At 41.4% G+C, this 18,556-nt stretch overlaps 1 protein-coding gene across 1 annotated transcript in view; it reads left to right on the forward strand.

The window, feature by feature from the left end:
• The window catches only part of dnah9 (dynein, axonemal, heavy chain 9), a 585,611-nt gene that overhangs the window by 186,610 nt on the left and 380,445 nt on the right, over positions 1 to 18,556 (forward strand). The window contains exons 35-36 of the mRNA XM_063074264.1: positions 566 to 713; positions 8,043 to 8,217. Of these exons, the coding sequence (XP_062930334.1) occupies positions 566 to 713; positions 8,043 to 8,217 (323 nt within the window). The remainder of the gene's footprint in view (positions 1 to 565; positions 714 to 8,042; positions 8,218 to 18,556) is intronic.

Below are 18,556 nucleotides of genomic sequence, written 5' to 3' on the forward strand. Positions count from 1 at the left end.
TGCATATAGGTGATGTAATAACATTGTCCTGCATGTGACCTAAGTACATTTGTTGGTGGGTCGCCTTCAATACAGATCTCCTTCTACCTTAGGCCACAAACTTATCAATCACCCCTGATGAGTTATTAACTTCAAACTTTCTGCAAAATCACTCAAAGAGTTAAACTGCATATGCATGTAATGAGAGCCCTCTAACTTATCTCCTTCTACCTTAGGCCACAAACTTATCAATCACCCCTGACGAGTTATTAACCTCAAGCTTTCTGCATAATCACTCAAAGAGTTGAACTGCATGTGCATGTAACGAGAGCTGTATAACTCATCTCCTTCTACCTTAGGCCACGGACTTATCAATCACCCCTCCTGTGGGCACTTTCGGGCGGTCCAAGATCCGTATGCTCCACGACCGCTGGACTGAGTGTGTAAATGTAGGAGGGGACTATGTCGAAAAATAAATGTGCTAGGTTTTCTAAAATTGACTCCTTCTACCTTAGGCCAAAAACTTATCAATAACCCCTCGTATATTTGGAAGTGAAGATTAATGCGGATCTTGTTTGATTTTTAGGGATCTTATACATTAACCCTGCTGACCTTGGATGGAATCCTCCAGTTAGTAGCTGGATTGATAAGCGGGAGATCCAGTCAGAGAAAGCAAATCTAACCATTTTGTTTGATAAGTACCTACCTTTGTGCCTGGACACCCTTAGGACAAGGTAAGGAAAACAAAGGATAAGTGTTATGTCTCATAACTCCAGACCCTAATCAAAAGAAAAGCACAGGAGGTGTGATATTTATCTACTTTTCTTTTCCATTTTTTTAGTGAGGTACTCACATAGGACATGGTGGCATAATGACATATGCCATTCATGAACTTCTTCCATATAACCTGTAATGAATTAAGTAAACAAAGAAATAATGCTTAATCAATGCAATGATTTTTAAATTACTCAAGTATTACTGATATATTAAATACACAGCACTCCTCCCTGCTTAGCTATAAACTTCAACTCAATTTAGAATGCATCTCAACTCAAATATTTAATGTATTGCTCTCTAGATATCTTATATATACTATATAATACACCTACTATATAGAAATGCACAGCATCGCAAATTTTTAAATTGTCCCATTCAGACTTTTAAGATTTACTCACCATGGAGGATTTCTTTCTCCTGTGGCATAATGTCTTTCCTGCCAAGGTGGGGTTACTCTGCTTGTCCTGTGGGACTTGTGGTTGTGAAACAATATCAGGTTCTGGGGTCTTCTCCGTAGTAGAAGTGGTTCTGGCAGCTCTGGACACCTTTCTTCTCTAACAATTGGCTGCTCTCCTCAGCTGATCGATGTGGCATCTCCAGATGACATCAGGCACAATCTCCACTGTGTTGGAGGTCCAGTTCTGTCCTTAATCTTTACAAGTAGCCACTTTTAATTATTTCTGTAGTACCTCGCGAGGACTGTTTGTCCAAGAGTGAAATATCAAACCTCCTTGTCTGAGGAGCCCTCAATTTGTCTCAACTGTTTGCCTTGCATACCCCTTCTGAGACTTGGTTTGAGGAGATCTAAGGGTTGAGTGCAAGGGGTGACCCAGGTTGGTTGTAGAGTGTGTTGCATTGTAGTATGGAAAGAGGAAATTGGCGAGTTTCTTATTCAATGTAGTGTGTTTTGCTGATGTTGCTCGCAGTGCATTCTTTAGACCCTGGGCAAACCTCTCCAACAAGCTATTTGTTGCTGGGTGGTAGGGTGCAGATGTAATATGTCTTAATTCATTCATTTTCGGCGTTGACAGAAATTGTTCCACAACATAGTGTTGTCCATTATCACTGACTTAGTGTTCTGGAACACCAATCCTTGAGAAGAAACTTCTCAACACATCAACAGTGTGTGAGGCTCTGGTGGAGGCGATTGGGAACACTTCTGGCTACTTTGTATCTGTATTCAGTACTACAAAGAAATTTGTGCCCATAAATGGTCCAGCAAAATCTACATGAATCCTCTGCCAGGGAGATGCTGGCCATTCTCAGGGATGGAGTGACACTTCTCTTGGCACCTTCTGGATGTGTAGGTATCCTGAATGGTGTATGACAATCTGCTCGATCTGCTGGTCTATTCCAGGCCACCAGACAAAACTTCAAGCTCACACTTTCAATTTCACCACACCTAGATGAGCAACGTATCATTCCTCCAACAGTTTAGCTGTCAGCTTGAATAGTACGACAACTCTCAATCCCAACATAAGGCAACCCCTGCCAAGGGCAAATTCATCCCAGCGCAAGTAAAAAGGATGGAACTGGAATATCTGTTGCACATTCCTGCCATTTTGGGTTACCATGTAGACCTGAGACAGTGTGGGGTCTTTTCTAGTTTCCCTTTGGATCACCACAGCTGCAATAGGGAGACCTATGATTTGCATTAGGGAGAATATGTCAAGAGAAGTGTCCACATTTGTAAATTTTCAGGTATTTCCTTTTTCAATGGTAAATTCATCAGCATTTCCATGATTAGCTGTCATCTTGAGTTCACCCCAAACCAGACTCAAGGCCTGTCTGTAATTTGTGTGTAACTTTTCTCTACAGCAATAAGGGAATGTAATGCAAAGGCTATGAATTTTCTCAACACATTTCTCTAATCCTTGTGTGTCAATAGTGTGACCACAGTAAGTGACTGTTGGTTTAAAGAATTCACACTTGTTGCATTGCGGTTTGCGTCCATAATCTTCTAATCTTATTAACATTGTCTTGAGATTTTGGAGATGTTCTTTGTCATCCTTATGGTAACAATGATGTCATTCAGTTAGCACTGAGTGTCTGGGCAGCCTTGCAGCATCTGGTCCATAGCTATCTGGCAGAGTGTAGGTGCAGATGCTACTCTAAAAATAAGCCTATTCTAGCAATAAAGTCCTTTGTGAGTGTTTACGGTGAGAAGGACTTTGTGTTCTTTTTCCATTTCTATGTGCCTCACCTAGGTCCACTTTGCTGAAGCATTTCCTTCCAGAAAGGTTTGTATAGATACCCTCTATCCTGGGCAGACGGTATTGACCTACTCTCAGTATTGGGTTGATGGTGACATTAATCTTGACAGATCTTGACAAGGCCATTCTCCTTGGCTACTAGTGGCACACCACTAGTCACAGGCCTCCACTCAGAGAACCAATCCTCCACTACCACTCTCTGGCTTCTTCCATTGAGCTAATGTCTAATCCATTTACTACCTCTCCATGTATACCTAGTGACTGAATCTCCCTAACTAACCTCCTATGCGGGACCTTGTCAAAGGCCTTACTGAAGTCCATGTAGACAACATCCACTGACTTACCTTCATCCACTTTACTGGTAACCTCCTCGAAAAACTCTAATAGATTTGTTAAACATGACCTACCTTGCACAAAGCCATGTTGACTCTCCCTAATAAGTCCCTGTCTATCCAAATACTTGTAGATCCTATCTCTTAGTACTCCTTCTAATAATTTACCTACTACCGACATCAAACTTACTGGCCTATAATTTCCCGGATTACTTTTAGAGGCTTTTTTAAACAACGGAACAACATGAGCTATTCACCCGTAGATACCGGCATTTTAATTATATCTTCCAGGGCCCCTGTAATTTCAACACTAGTCTCCTTCAAGGTCTGAGGGAATACCCTGTCAGGTTCTGGGGATTTATCTACTCTGATTTGCCTCAAGATAGCAAGCACCTCTTCCTCTTCAATCTGTATAAGGTCCATGACCTCACTACTTGTTTGCCTTATTTCCGTTGACTCCATGCCAGTTTCCTTAGTAAATACAGACGCAAAAAACCCATTTAAGATCTTCCCCATTTCTTTTGGTTCCATACATAGCCGACCACTCTGATCTTCAAGAGGACCAATTTTATCCCTTACTATCCTTTTGCTCTAATATAGCTGTAGAAGCTCTTTGGATTATCCTTCACCTTGACTGCCAAAGCAACCTCATGCTTCTTTTAGCCCTCCTAATTTCTTTCTTAAGCTTTTTTTTGCACTTTTATACTCCTCAAGCACCTTAGTTGTTCCCTATTTCCTATGCATGTCATACATCTCTCTCTTCTTCTTTATCAGAGTTGCAATATCCCTTGAGAACCAAGGTTCCTTATTCTTATTCACTTTGCCTTTAATCCTGACAGGAACATACAAACTCAGCACGCTCAAAATTTCTCCTTTGATGGCCTCCCACTTACCAATCACATCCTTGCCAGAGAACAACCTGTCCCAATCCATGCTTTTTAGATCCTTTCTCATTTCTTCAAATTTGGCCTTTTTCCAGTTTAGAACCTCAACCTGAGGAGCAAATCTATCTTTATCCATGATCAAGTTGAAACTAATGGTATTATGATCACTGGAACTAAAGTGTTCCCCTACACATACTTCTGTCACTTGTCCTAACTCATTTCCTAATAGGAGATCTAATATTGCATCCCCTCTAGTTGGTATTTCTATATATTGATTTAGAAAACTTTCCTGAACACATTTTACAAACTCTAACCCTTCTAGACCTTTAACAGTATGGGAGTCCCAATCAATATGTGGAAAATTAAAATCCCCTACTATCACAACTTTATGTTTCCTGCAGTTGTTTGCTATCTCTCTGCAGATTTGCTCCTCCAATTCTCACTGACTATTGGGTAGTCTATAATACAACCCCATTAATGTGGTCATACCTTTTCTGTTTCTCAGCTCCACCCATGTGGCCTCAGTAGACACCCCCTCTAATCTGTCCTGCCTGAGCCCTGCTGTAACATTTTCCCTGACCGGCAATGCCACCCGCCCCCCCCACCCCACCCTTCATTCCTCTGCCTCTATCACGTCTGAAACATTGGAACCCTGGATCATTAAGCTACCAGTCCTGCCCCTTCTGTAGCCAAGTTTCACTAATGGCTATAATATCGTAATTCCATGTGTCAATCCACGCCCTCAGATCGTCAGCCTTCCCCACAATACACCTTGCATTGAAATAGACACACCTCAGAAGATTATTACCACCACACACAACCCTTCTATTTGTGGCATTGCATGAACTTTTAACATCATTCATTTTCACCCCCGCTCCACTATCTGCTCTGGCACTCTGGTTCCAATCCCCCTGCATATCTAGTTTAAACCCTCCCCAATAGCACTAACAAACCTCCCTGCAAAGATATTGGTCCCCTTGTAGTTCAGGTGTAACCCATCACTCTTGTACAGGTCCCACCTGCCCCAGAAGAGGTCCCAATGATCTTGAAATCTGAAACCCTGCTTCCTGCACGAGTTCCTCAGCCACGTGTTAATCCACCAGAGCATCCTATTCTTCCCCTAACTTGCACGTAGCACAGGTAGCAGTCCTGAGATTACCACCCTCGCAGTCCTGCTGTTTAACTTCCTACGAAGCTCTCTATACTCACTCTTCGGGACCTCCTCACTCTTTCTTCCTATGTCATTGGTACCGATGTGTAGCATGACATCTGGCTGATCACCCTCCCACTTCAGAATGCTGTGCTTGCGATCAGAAACATCCCTGACCTTGGCACCCGGGAGGCAACAAACCATCCGGGAGTCTCTGTCTCGGCCACAGAATCTCCTTTCTGTACCTTGAACTATCGAGTCCCCTATCACTACCACTCTCCTTTTCTTCCACCCTCCCTTCTGCACTGCAGAACCAGACTCAGTGCCAGAGATCCGGCTGCCGCAGCTTGTCCCAGGTAAGTCATCCCCCCCACCAACAGTATCCAAATCTTGTTGAGGGGAATGGCCACAGGGGAACCCTGCTCTGCCTGCCCTTTCCTCTTCCCTCGCCTGACGGTAACCCAATTACCTGTGGGCTGCTCCTTTGGCGTAACTACCTCCTTGAAGCTACTATCTATAAACTCCTCATTCCCCCGAATGATTCGGAGGTCATCCAGCTCCTGCTGCAGTTCCCTAATGTGGCTTGTTAGGAGCTGCAGCTGGATGCACTTCTTGCAGGTGTTGTCACGGAGACTGGAGGTCTCCCTGACTTCCCACATCCTGCAAGAGGAGCATTCCAACATTCTGTCTGGCATTCTCTCTACTCTAAACAATCTGGACAAAAAATTTACCGGAACCTACCCTGGCCTCTGCCTGTTCTTGCCAAAGCCTGTTGAGCCAAAGCCATCCCACTCTGCTCCCTCTCACTCCGCTGCCTGCTCTCAACGCTGCCCACTGTATATGGTGATCTTTTTTTAAACCTTTGGCGCTCTACATCACGTGCCTGTGCAGTCTAGCCTCTTTGCCCTGAGCAGTGTAAAAAACGGACTTACCTCCGAGATTCCTTTACTCCTTCGCTCTCAGCCTCTTGCTCCAATTTAAAAAAAAGACAGTTGAAAATTCTGCTCCTTTTTAAACTTTGGCGCTCTACGTCATGCGCCTGTGAAGTCTAGCCTCTTTTCCCCGAGCAGAGTAAAAAAAATGACTTATCTTCGAGATTCCTTTACTCCTTCTCTCTCAGCCTCTTGCTCCGATTTCATTGATACAGCAATTTCAACTGCTGTCTTAAATGTGTGTTGTGCTTCAGTTAAGAGCTGTTTTTGAATGTTTTCTTGTAATATTTCACAAACTAAGCAATCTCTCAGTGCGTCATAAAGCTCGTCACTCAACTGAGAATGCTTGGACAATTTCTTCAATTCGGTCACGTAATCTGAAATGGTCTCCCATTCCTTTTCATTCCGCTTATGAAACCTAAAGTGTTCTCCAATTAACAATGGTTTCAGTTCCTTATGTTCCTGCATTACATTCAGAATGACAGCAAAGCTCATTTTGGCAGGTTTAGTTGGAGCAGTTGAACTTTTAAGCGAACTGTAAACTTTTCCACCTGTTAAACTCAGTAACGCTGGTGCTCATTCCTCATTGGCTATCTCTTTTACTTCATAATACTTCTCAATTTGTTTGGTATACATCATTCAGTTGTTTGTGATGCAATTGAACACATCTGTTTTTCTGATGAAGACTTATTATTAATATCATTTGGTACTCATTGTTTATGTTCCTTCATTGATTGTTAATTTTGTCCCTTTTCTGCCTTTTTTAACTCGAGCATCACTCTCTCCAGAAGTAAAAATGTGCTGCGTTTCAATAGGTTGGTAGTAATCTCAGGTTTGTTTAAAAACTACGTCCTCACCACAACTATGTTTTGTAACTCCAGAAATCAATCAAAAGGAAAACACTGGAGCCATGAAATGTGTCTACTTAATTTTTCTTTTAGAGAGGCGCTCACATATGGTGATGGTACAATGACATATGTCATTTACCTACTGCTTACAAGTAATCTGTAATGAAATATGTAATCAAAAAGGAATACTTTATCATACAATAAATTTACAATATTGCTCAATATTAGTGGAAGTCTTGCGAAGGTAAGGGGTAAAATGAATGCAGCACAATGCAGGGAAATCTTGGTGGAAAACCTGATGCAGTCTGCAAGAGAACTACAACCTGGGAGAAGATTTGTTTCCAGGCAATGATGACCCCAAGCATAAAGCCAAAGCTACACAAGAAAGGCTTAAGTACAACAAAGTTAATCTCTGGAGTGGCCAAGTCAGAGTCCTCAATTGAATTGAGAATTTGTGGCTGGACTTGGAAAGGGCTATTTCATCATGATCCCCATGAAATCTGACAGAGCTTGAGCAGTTTTGTAAAGATGAATGGGGGAAAATTGCAGTTACCTGATGTGCAAGCTGATGGAGACTGATCCACAGAAACTCAAGGTTGTAATTACTGCCAAAGATGCATCTACAAAATACTGACTTGAAGGTGGTGGTTAAATATGCAATCAATTATTTTGTGTTTAATAATCTTTGTAATAAATTTTGGCTAATTTGTAGAAACCTGTTTTCACTTTGACATGAAGGAGTCTTTTATGTTGATCAATGTCAAAAAAAAAATTAAATCCACTGTGATTTAATGTTGTAAAACAATAAAACATAAAAACTTCCAAGGGGTTGAATACTTTTTATAGGCACTGAATTTCCTTGATGGTGGGTAGGCTGCTGCAGTTATTATTAATTTATTATTATTATTATTCAACTGATATCTGCAGGTTTAAGAAGATCATCCCCGTTCCAGAACAGAGCATGGTCCAGATGCTTTGCTATTTGCTGGAGTGTTTGCTGACTAAAGAAAATACACCTGCAGACTCCCCCAAGGAACTCTATGAACTCTATTTCATTTTTGCCACAATCTGGGCCTTTGGTGGTGCTTTATTTCAAGACCAGGTGAGTTCATCCTTCCAAATTGAAAGTTCATTCAGATTGATGTACCCGATATGGATCTTGGAGTGCTTAACAATTTGAACAAATGAAACCAATTTACAGTAATGTACGGCCAACTGAAATACCACAAATCACTTTCAAAATATTATGTGATTTTAAAAAATTGTTTCTTCAACAAGTCCCTTTTCCCTTTGTGAGGAGACAATATAGGCTTTATGTCAGTGACAAAAAGAGTGTAGATGATTAGCCCCGTAAAGGGTTTTTACCCAGAGGGTGATGAATACCTAGAATGTGCTGCTTGAGAAGGTGTCAGAAGCAGAACACTAGATGAGCACTGGAATTGTGTCGGCATTGAAGACTTCGGCGCAAGTGCTGGAAAATGGGAATAATATGGATTTATGCTCACTAGTCAGAAAGGGCGCAGTGGGCTGCATGATCTGCTTCCATGCTGTATGGCTCTGTGACTTGAAGTTAGCCCACTGCTGTATGCCTCATCAAAATATAAGTTTGATGATAAATGGTTACTGGAAGAACTGAGACTTCAATGTCACATCAGTCCACTATCAACATCTAAATATAGGAGTTTTGGTAACTCTTTGTGTCCAAGCGCACTGTGTGCGATATTGCAAGTCGCATATGCGTGAGAGCTGCTGATTCAGTGTGAATGGTGCCCCACTGGCTTTTGTGAATGGCAGTCGGTGGAACAGTTGGTGCAGATAGATCAGCAGCGCGTTGTGTTTATGGAAAAATGAAGACAATGAGAATCATTTGGAATATTAACACAATCAGCCCTTTCCTCAACAAATTTAAATTTTGCTATTCAGTCCTGCCCTTAAAGCTACCAGCTATTTGATTATCAGCAATATTCTAACATTTTCTTTTACAACCACCCATGTAATTCCATTGTAGGAACGTTTTATTCTCATGAAACTATCCTTCCTCATTTCTGATAATTCAGAGCTGTTTTTTAGGTAATGCTGAAAGCCGCATACAGACGTTCCTGAACATGTGGGCCAAGTGGACTCCGAGTCATACTGGGACAAATTTGAGGGCCCATGCAGGAGATGCACCTGATCTAAGACATTCCATAGCATTTATTGTTATTCTTTCTCACTCTCTGCCTTTGTTAATCCAACAATTTAAACCCATGATAATCTTGTCCTTATCCTGTCAGTGTCTTTAAACTCTATTCAAGCTATTTCCTGTCTATCCTTCCCCAGCACCCTATCCAACTTGAAACTGACTTATTTTCTTCCATTCCCAATTCTGCTGAAACATTAACTCCCCATTCCACAGGTGCTGCCTAAACAGCTGTGTTTCGGGGATTTTCTGTTATTTCTGGTTGCCCAAGTGTGAGTACATTTAAGTATGATGAAAGCTTCTCTCTTCACGATCTTAGTGAGTCAGTTCCAGGTCCCATTGAAGGCAGTTCTATAGCACAGCAGGTAGAGCCGCTGCCTTACAGTGCAAGGGAATCCAGGTTCCATCTTGATCTCGGATGCCGTCTCTGTTGAGTTTGCAGCTTCTCTCTGTGACTTTGTGGGTTTCCTGTGATTTCCAAAAGTGTATAGATTGTTATGTAATTATCCACACTAAAATTGCCACTTTGTGTTGGTGAGTAGTAAATCCTGGGAGAGTTGTTGAGAATGTGGAGAGAATAAAAAAACTAGGATTAATATAGGATTATTGTAAATACATGGTTAATGGTTGGTGCACAGTCAGTGTGTTGAAGGACCTATTTTTATGTAACATCTTTCGAAAGCTTCAGATTTTTGTTGGGGAATCCTCCATAACTGCACGTCTGTTAATTGCTATCAACTCATGTAAAAATTTGCTCTCCTCAGTTTTGTTCTGTCTCCGAATTCAAATAGATTTGATAGTTCCCCATATCTAAGCCTGCTAACATTTTATTTAGGTCAAAGAAATCTTCCTCTGGTTGATTAAAAAGCAGTTTCAGCCTCGCTATAAACATAATGGATTCTGCAGATGTTGGAAATCCAGAGTAACAAGCATAAAATACTGGAAGAACATAGCAGGTCAGACATCACCTGTGGAGGGACAGAAATAGCCAACGCTAAACAGTGATGTTTAGCTTAGTTACTTTCTCCCTTTAACTACTCTCTCCCTATAATGAAAGTTCTCTAGCTCTGGCTGGGTTCTAAGCAGTTCAATGCAGTCTTGTTATTCATTAAAGTAGTAGAAACCAGAGGCATAGGGAGGGGGAGCTTTCTACATGGGCAACAGCTTGCTCTCCATATCGTACTGCCCAGGCTTGCGTATCTAGACAGCTAGGATGCAATATCCATGGTCAACTAAGACTGGCAGAGGCCCTCACTCAGTGGACACCAAATGATCTGGAGTGTCATTGCTGAAAATTTCCCAGTATTGACTGGGTTTGTCTTAGTGCAAGGAGATGGTGTAAAATTTGTTAAGTGCAAGAAAGTCCTTTGCAACAAGCTGTTGAGAACCTGATGAGGGACAGGGTAGAACTTGACCTTATTTGAATAGTTGACACTAAGCCAGTGGAGAACACTTTGAAAACATGATTATAATACTGCAAATTTCAGAGTTGGTCTTCAAGTTAAGATCTTGGATCTGGGGAAGGCTAATATCAGTCAGTTAAGAAAGCTGCTTTTAAAATAGCTTAGGAACTGATGCTTGCAGGTGATATAATGAGTCTTTGAAAGAGAGTGAGTAAGTATTCAGGGCCAGCAGCTTCCAGTCAAGATAAGGACAGCAATTTTAGGGAACCTTGAATGACAAAGGATAATGGAATTTTGATCAGAAAAAGGAAGCTTCTGGCATGTAAAGGCTACTGGAATTGGTGGAATCCCATAAGAATATTGAGTGGTTTAGAGAGAATTTAAGAAAGAAATCAGGAGACCATAAATAGACCATGAAATATTCTTGCATGTAAGGTTAAGGAAAATCCCAGGACATTCTATGAATATATCAGGAAGAAGAGGATAGGCAGGGCAAGAATGGGACCCTTTAAGGAGCAAGAAGGTCATCTACCTTGGATCCAGGCAGTAAGGAACACTCATTTGTATTCACGAAATAGAAGGACATCGGAGGTAGTGAGTTTAGGGGTGAGATTGTTCATAATCAGGATCAAGTTAGTACGAAGATTGAGGTGGTGTTTGAAATCATGAACATAAAGTTGGTAAATCCACAGGGCTGGCCAATATCAATTGCAGAGATGAGGTTGCTGGGACCTTGGTAGGAAGCTTTGTGTCTTTGTTAGCCATGATTGAGGAAATATAAGACTGGACAATATGTGATATTCTTCTATTTTTCCCAGAAGGGCAAGAGGGATAAGCCAGGTAACTACAGGTAGGAGAACCTTACTTAAATTGGAGGGAAACTACTGAAAAAATCCTAATGGATAGAATTTATACACATTTGAATCATGGATAGTGAACATGGTATAGTCCGGGGCAAATCCTGTTTTATGTGAGTGTTTTGATGAGGCAACTAAGAAAATCAATGAAAGGTAAGATGGTAAACGTTGTCTGCATAGACTTCAAGAAGGCATCTGGTAAGACAGAGAACTGGCATATATGATTGAAGTGTCAGGTGTATAAACAGTAAATAGTTGGATGCTAGTTGTCTTTTATATTTTATTAGATAGTTTCTTATTTCTCACTTTAATAATAATAAAAATGCTAATCAAACATAGACTGTTATTCCAATATCTTTGGTGCTTTACTTCCACTAAAGTCTAAATATGCATTTATTTTAATTTTGGAAGAGGAAAATGTTAAGCTAATTGAGCAATCTGGACTTGAGTTTCTCCAGCATTTTGTGTACATTGCTTTGGATTTCCAGCATCCGCAGACTTTCTCGTATTTCTGAAATGAACTTTGATGTTTTGGGATTTGACCGTAAGTATTCACTATGGAGCAACTTTTAAGCAAGAAAGCTTATCAGCCTCTGAAAAAACACTGTTTCAAATGCCACATCATCTGTCACTGCTGCTTTTGAGATGTTCTCAGACCCTTACTGAGATACATTTTTTTTCCCCGTTTGCACGGTTTGATGTCTTTTGCACATTGGTTGTTTGTCTTTCCTGTTGTGTGTGGTCTTTCATTGATTCTATTGTGTTTCTTGGATTTACTGTGTAGCCCGCAAGAAGATGAATCTCAGGTTTGTATATGGTGATGTACATGTACCTTCACAATCAATTTACCTTGAATTTTGATTGTTTTTCTTGTTTGTTTTTCTGTTTTTGTATCAGATTCCTAACACTTGCACACTTTTTATTCATATTAAAACCTTCTCTTTACCTATAAGCCCTATACCTCAGTGGTACCAGTTGAGGGTTGATATTCTAAATGTTTGCAGTAAAAGTACTTCTCCGCAATTTTTTTTCTGGCTGCAGCACTAACAATACTTGATGTAGGTATTTATGAATTTGTAGGACACAGGCTACCTTAGAGCTGATAGAATCTTTTTTCAAAGCAGCTTGTCCTTTTTAGTTCAGGTTCTTTGAAAATGTATGACGAGATTAACAATGAACTTAAATGTCACTCAGATGAGAAATTTTTTTTGAAAGATGTTCCATCTGCTTAAATTCAGGGCAAATATCAAATCCATCCACCAAGCATATTGCAGCCTTGTGAATTCAACAGTAAGTTTCAGATAATAGATTTGCTATTCCAGTTTTCACCTCTGTAGACCCACTTTTTGTTTACTTGCTTGTCAACTCACAACCACTGCTATGTCAATGCAAGAGCTTTAAGGCTTAAAGGATACTTAGCTCAAAATTATTCCTCTAGATGCATTCCCAAGTTTAGAAGGAAAAAAGTCCATAACTGGACTACCAAATATTCATTTTACTTTGTGGACAGAGGAAGAAAATCTTACACAAATGCAGCTACTTAACTGAAATCATCCTAGAAATTTGGATATATGGTTCTTTTCTCTGTGTCACGTATTGCTCCCAGGGTGGAACATAATCAGGAAGTTCCTTGGTTGATTTGTGTCACTTCACCAATCTGTGTGGATCTGGTGGTTTCTGTGTTTAATACATGCATTCCTCACGTAACATACGTTTATAGTGGAGATGGGAGACAGTAGGTCACTGAGGTTGGTTTCTATGGAGGGGAGGAGAAGATGGCGACACGACGCAGCGCACGCGGCTGCTCTGGAATGATATCAGTATTTGTTAAGTAGGTACCGTGCACAATCCTGATTTGTTGGAGACAGACGTGAGAAGCACGGAGGAACATCTGGAGAAATTTCTGAAATGCCCGCTTCGCGGCCGCTGCTACTTTGCGATCAAGAATCTCTGGAGGGGAAGGCCCCAAATCCTCGGCTTTGCCTATTGCCTGTTGCCAGGGCTGGGGTCAAAGCACTCGGCAGAGATGGTGCTCGGTGCTTGGTGTCGGAGGGCTGGTCGGAGGCTCAAAGTTTTTGGACGGACTCGAGAGCTGGCTGTGGTCGGGTGCTTCCAGGGTGCTGCATCGGCAAGTTTGTAGTGCTGGAGGTTCATGGCAGGGAGAGTTTTTCTTCTACCATCTGCGTGAGATGATGGGACTTCCGAGAGACTTTGAGACTTTTTTTACCGTGCCCATGGTCTGTTCTTTATCAAATTACGGTATAGATTTGCACTGTTGTAACTATATGTTATAATTATGTGGTTTTTGTCAGTTTCTCGGTCTTGGTTTGTCTTGTGTTTCTGTGATATCATACTGGAGGAACATTGTATCATTTCTTAATCATGTCCTCATAATCTAATCTAATCTAACCCAAACCCTTGTGCTGTTGGGCAGCAGTCTAATTCTAACAAAGGACTCCCTGATATTATCAACCTGACTCTGCAAGTTCTCCTTTAATTGTTTACACATCAACTCCCTTTCGGTACCTCAATCCCGCATAACCCACACTCCGCCTGAGGTATTGACTCCCACACCTCACAGTCTTTGCAGAAAATTCACCAAACTCCAAATCTAACAACCAACACCCATCCTCCTCACTCAACTTATTAGCTACTTGAAGCCCATATGCTACCATTGCCCAAACTTAACACTTGGTTAGGTTTCCGGTTACCCGTTTGATCACCTCCACCTACATTGCCAATTTGCCAAGTATTTCAAATGTACAGTCTTGGCTAGTTTATAGAAAGCAGAATGATATTTCCACTTAAATAAGATCCAGTTCAGTAATGCACTAAGGAAGTTAAAGACTTCCCACCATTGAGGACATCTCCAAAGGTGGTGCTTTAAGAACTCCAAAGATCATAGTAAATTTATTATCGAAGTGATTATTTATTGAATTTATTATCAAAGTGTCACTATATATAAATCTGAGATTCGTTTTCTTGCAGGCATACTCAGTAAATCCAAGAAACATAATCAAATTAATGAAAGACTGCATCCAACAAGATGGACAAACAACCAAGGTCTAAAAGAGAGCAAACTATCCAACTAGAAAAGAAATTAAAAAGAAATAGCAATAATAAACAATAAGCAATAAATATCGAGAACATGAGATGAAAGTGAGTCCATAGGTTGTGGGAACAGTTCAATGATGGGGTGAGTGAAGTTAACCCCACTGGTTCTAGAGCCTGATGATTAAGGGGTAATGTCTGTTCCTGAAACTGGCAGTGTGGGTTGTGATGCTCTTGTACCACCTTCCTAATGGCAGCAGTGAGAAGAGAGCATGGCCTGGGTGGTGGGAGTCCTTGATGAATGCTGATGTTTTACTGTGTCAGTGCACTGTGTAGATGTTCTCACTGGTGGGAAGGACTTTACCCGTGATGGACGTGGCTGTATCCACTATTTTTGTGGACTTTACCATTCAATGGCATTTGTGTTTCCATACCAGGCTATGATGCAGATAGTCAATATACACTCCACCACACACCTATAGAACTTTGTTAAAGTTTTGGATGTTATCCCGAATCTTCACAAACAACAAAGGCGGCTGCCATACTTTCTTTATAATTGCACTTACAAGCCTAGAAGAAGTATTCACCACCCCTCCCTTGGAACATTTCATGTTTTATTGTTTTACATCATTGGATCCAAGTGGATTTAATTTGGCTTTTTTTGATACTGATCAACAGAAAAAGACTCTTTCGTGTAAAAGTGAAAACAGATCTCTACAAAGTGTTCTAAATTAATTACAACCATAAAACCAAAAAAATGATTGCACATGTGTCCACCCTTTCCAAGTCAGTATTTAGTAGATGCATCTTTGGCAGCAATTACAAGCTTGAGTCTCTGTGGATAGGTCTCTGTCAGCTTTGCATATCTGGACACTGCAATTTTTCCCTACTCTTCTTTATAAAACTGCTCAAGCTCTGTCAGATTGCATGGGGATCGTGAGTGAACAGCCCTTTTCAAGTCCAGCCACAAGTTCTCAATTGGATTGAGGTCTGGACTTTGTCTTGACCACTGCAGGACATTAACTTTCATTTTAAGCCATTCCTGTGCAGTTTTGGCTTTATGCTTGGGATCACTGTCTTGCTAGAAAACAATTCTTCGCCCAAATCGCAGTTCTCTTGCAGACTGCATCAGGTTTTCTTCCAGGATTTCCCTGTATTTTGCTGCATTCATTTTACCCTCTGCCTTCACAAGCCTTTCAGGGCCTGCTGCAGTGAAGCATCCCCTCAGCAGGGTGCAGCCACCACCAGATTCACAGTTGGGATGGTGTGTTTTTGATGATGTGCGGTGTTTGGCTTATGCCAAACATAACTTATAGTCTGATGGCCAAAAACCTTATTTTTGGTTTCATCCGACCATAGAACCTCCTTCCAGCTGACTTCAGAGTCTTCCACGTGCCTTCTTCCAAACTCTAGCTGAGATTTCATGTGACTTTTTTTTCCCAACAGTGGCTTTCTCTTTGCCACTCTCCCATAAAGCTCTGACTGGTGAGACACCCAAACAACAGTTGGATGCGCAGTCTCTCCCAACTCAGCTACTGAAGCTTGTAACTCCTCTAGAGTTGTCATAGGTCTTTTGGAAACCTTGCTCGCTAGTCCCTTTCTTGTACGGTCACTCAGTTTTTGAGCATGTACTACTCTTGGCAGATTTACAGCTGTGCCATTTCCTTCCATTTCTTGTATCCATCTCCTGAAGTGTGCTTTTCATAACCTTTTTACTGAGTTGCTTGGAGTGTTCTTTTGTCTTCATGGTGTAGTTTTTGCCAGGATACTGACTCACCAGCAGTTGGATCTTCCAGCTACAGGTGTATTTTTACTACAATCAATTGAAACATCTTCACTACACATGGTGATCTCCATTTAACTAATTATGTGACTTCTAAAACCAATTGGCTGTACGAGTGATGATTTGGTGTGTCATATTAAAGGGTGTGACTACTTCTGCAATCAATTATTTTGTGTTTTATATATGTAATTAATTTAGATCACTTTGTAAAGATCTGTTTTCACTTTGACATGAAAGAGTCTTTTTCTGTTGATCACTGTCAAAAAAAAGCCAAATTAAATCTATTGTGATTCAATGTTGTAAAACAATAAAACATGAAAACTTTGTGGGTTGGGAGGGGTGAATACTTTTTATAGGCATTGATTTGCTGGGTCTAAGACAGATCCTCTTTTATGAAAATACCAAAAATTTAAAGTTACTGATCTTCTCCATCTCTGATCTCTGAGGAGAACTGGCTCATGGACCTCTGGTTTCTTCCTTCTGAAATCAATAATCAGCTCCTTGGTTTTGGTGACAATGAGAAAGACATGGGGTTGCTGTGGCACCACTCAGCCAGATTTTCAATCTCCTTCCCACATGCTGGTTCATCACCACCTTTGATTTGGCCAACAAGAGTGGTGTCATCAGCAGACCTAACTCAAAGAAGACAACATTCATCATTCAAGACTGTAACTGTTGATAAAATGACCTCTTCTCATGACTGCCTTCAAAGAAGAGGTACAGAAGCCTGAAAACTCATATGCAGGGTTCTAGGAGCAGCTTCTTCCTCTCTGCTATCAGATTTCTGAATGATCTGCAAACACTTCTTGTTATTCTTATTTGGCGCTATTTATTTTCTGTAACTTATTTTTGTGTCTTGTAATGTACTACTGCCGCAGAATAACATATTTCACAACATGTGTCAGGGATAAACCTAATGTTGATCCTCATTCTGAAGCTAAATTTACTGATAGGTTTCTCTCAACCAAAGTGACCATAACTTATTTCATCACAACCAAAAGAAAATCTGCAGATGCTGGAAATCCAATCATCACACACAAAATGATGGAGGAACTCAGCAGTCCAGGCAGCATCAACAGTAAAGAGTATAGTTGGCATTTCAGGCTGAGACCCTTACTCAAGACTAGAGAAAAAAAGGATGAAGGGTCAGAGTTAGAAGGTGGGGGTAGAGGAGGAAGAAACACAAGGTGATAGGTGAAACTGAGAGGGGAATGGGTGAAGTAAAGAGCTGGGAAGTTGATTGATGAAACTGATTGGTGAAAGGTCTGGAAAGGGGGAATCTGACAGTAAATGACAGAAGGCTGTGGAAGAAAGAGAAGCGGGGGGGAGCACCAGAGGGAGGAGATGAGAGAGTGGGAAAAGGGAATGGTGAAATCGGGTCTGGGGCATTACTGGAAGTCCGAGAAATCAATGTTCATACCATCAGGTTGGAGGCTACCCAGAGTGAATATAAGGTGTTGCTCCTCCAACCTGAGTGTGGCCTCATTGCAACAATAGAGGAAGTAATCAATAGTCATATCGGAATGGGAATAGGAAGTGGTACTGAAATGGGCGGCCACTGGGAGATCCTTCTTATTCTGTGCTCGGTGAAATGGTTTCCCAATCTACCGATTATACAGAAAGCCACACCGGGAGCCCCGGATAAAGTAGCTGACCAGAACAGACTCTCAGGTGAAGTGTTGCCTCACCTGGAAGGACCATTTAGAGCCCTGAATGATAGTGAGGGAGGAGGTATAGAGGCAGGTGTAGCACTTGTTCCGCTTGCAAGGATACATGCCAGGAGGGAGATCAGTGGGGAGGAACGAATGGACAAGGGAGTTGAGTATAGAGTGATCTCTGCAAAAAGTTGCGGGAGGGGGGGTCGGTAGGAGGGAAAGGTGTGCTTAGTGGTGGGATCCTGTTGGAGATGGCGTAAGTAATGGGGAATTACGTGCTGGATGTGGAGACTCATGGGGTGGTAGGTGAGGACAAGAGGAACTCTATCCCTACTGGGGTGGCGGGAGGATGGGGTGAGAGCAGACGTGTGTGTAATGGGAGAGATGCGGTTGAGTGCAATGTTAATGAGGAGGAAGGGAAGCCCCTGTCTTTAAAGGAGGACATTTCCTTCATTCTGGAATGAAAAGCCTCATCCTGAGAGCAGATGCGTGGGAATACGGAGGAATTGAGTG

This window comes from Mobula hypostoma, chromosome 22, assembly GCF_963921235.1.
Source record: "Mobula hypostoma chromosome 22, sMobHyp1.1, whole genome shotgun sequence".
Lineage (NCBI taxonomy): Eukaryota > Metazoa > Chordata > Chondrichthyes > Myliobatiformes > Myliobatidae > Mobula > Mobula hypostoma.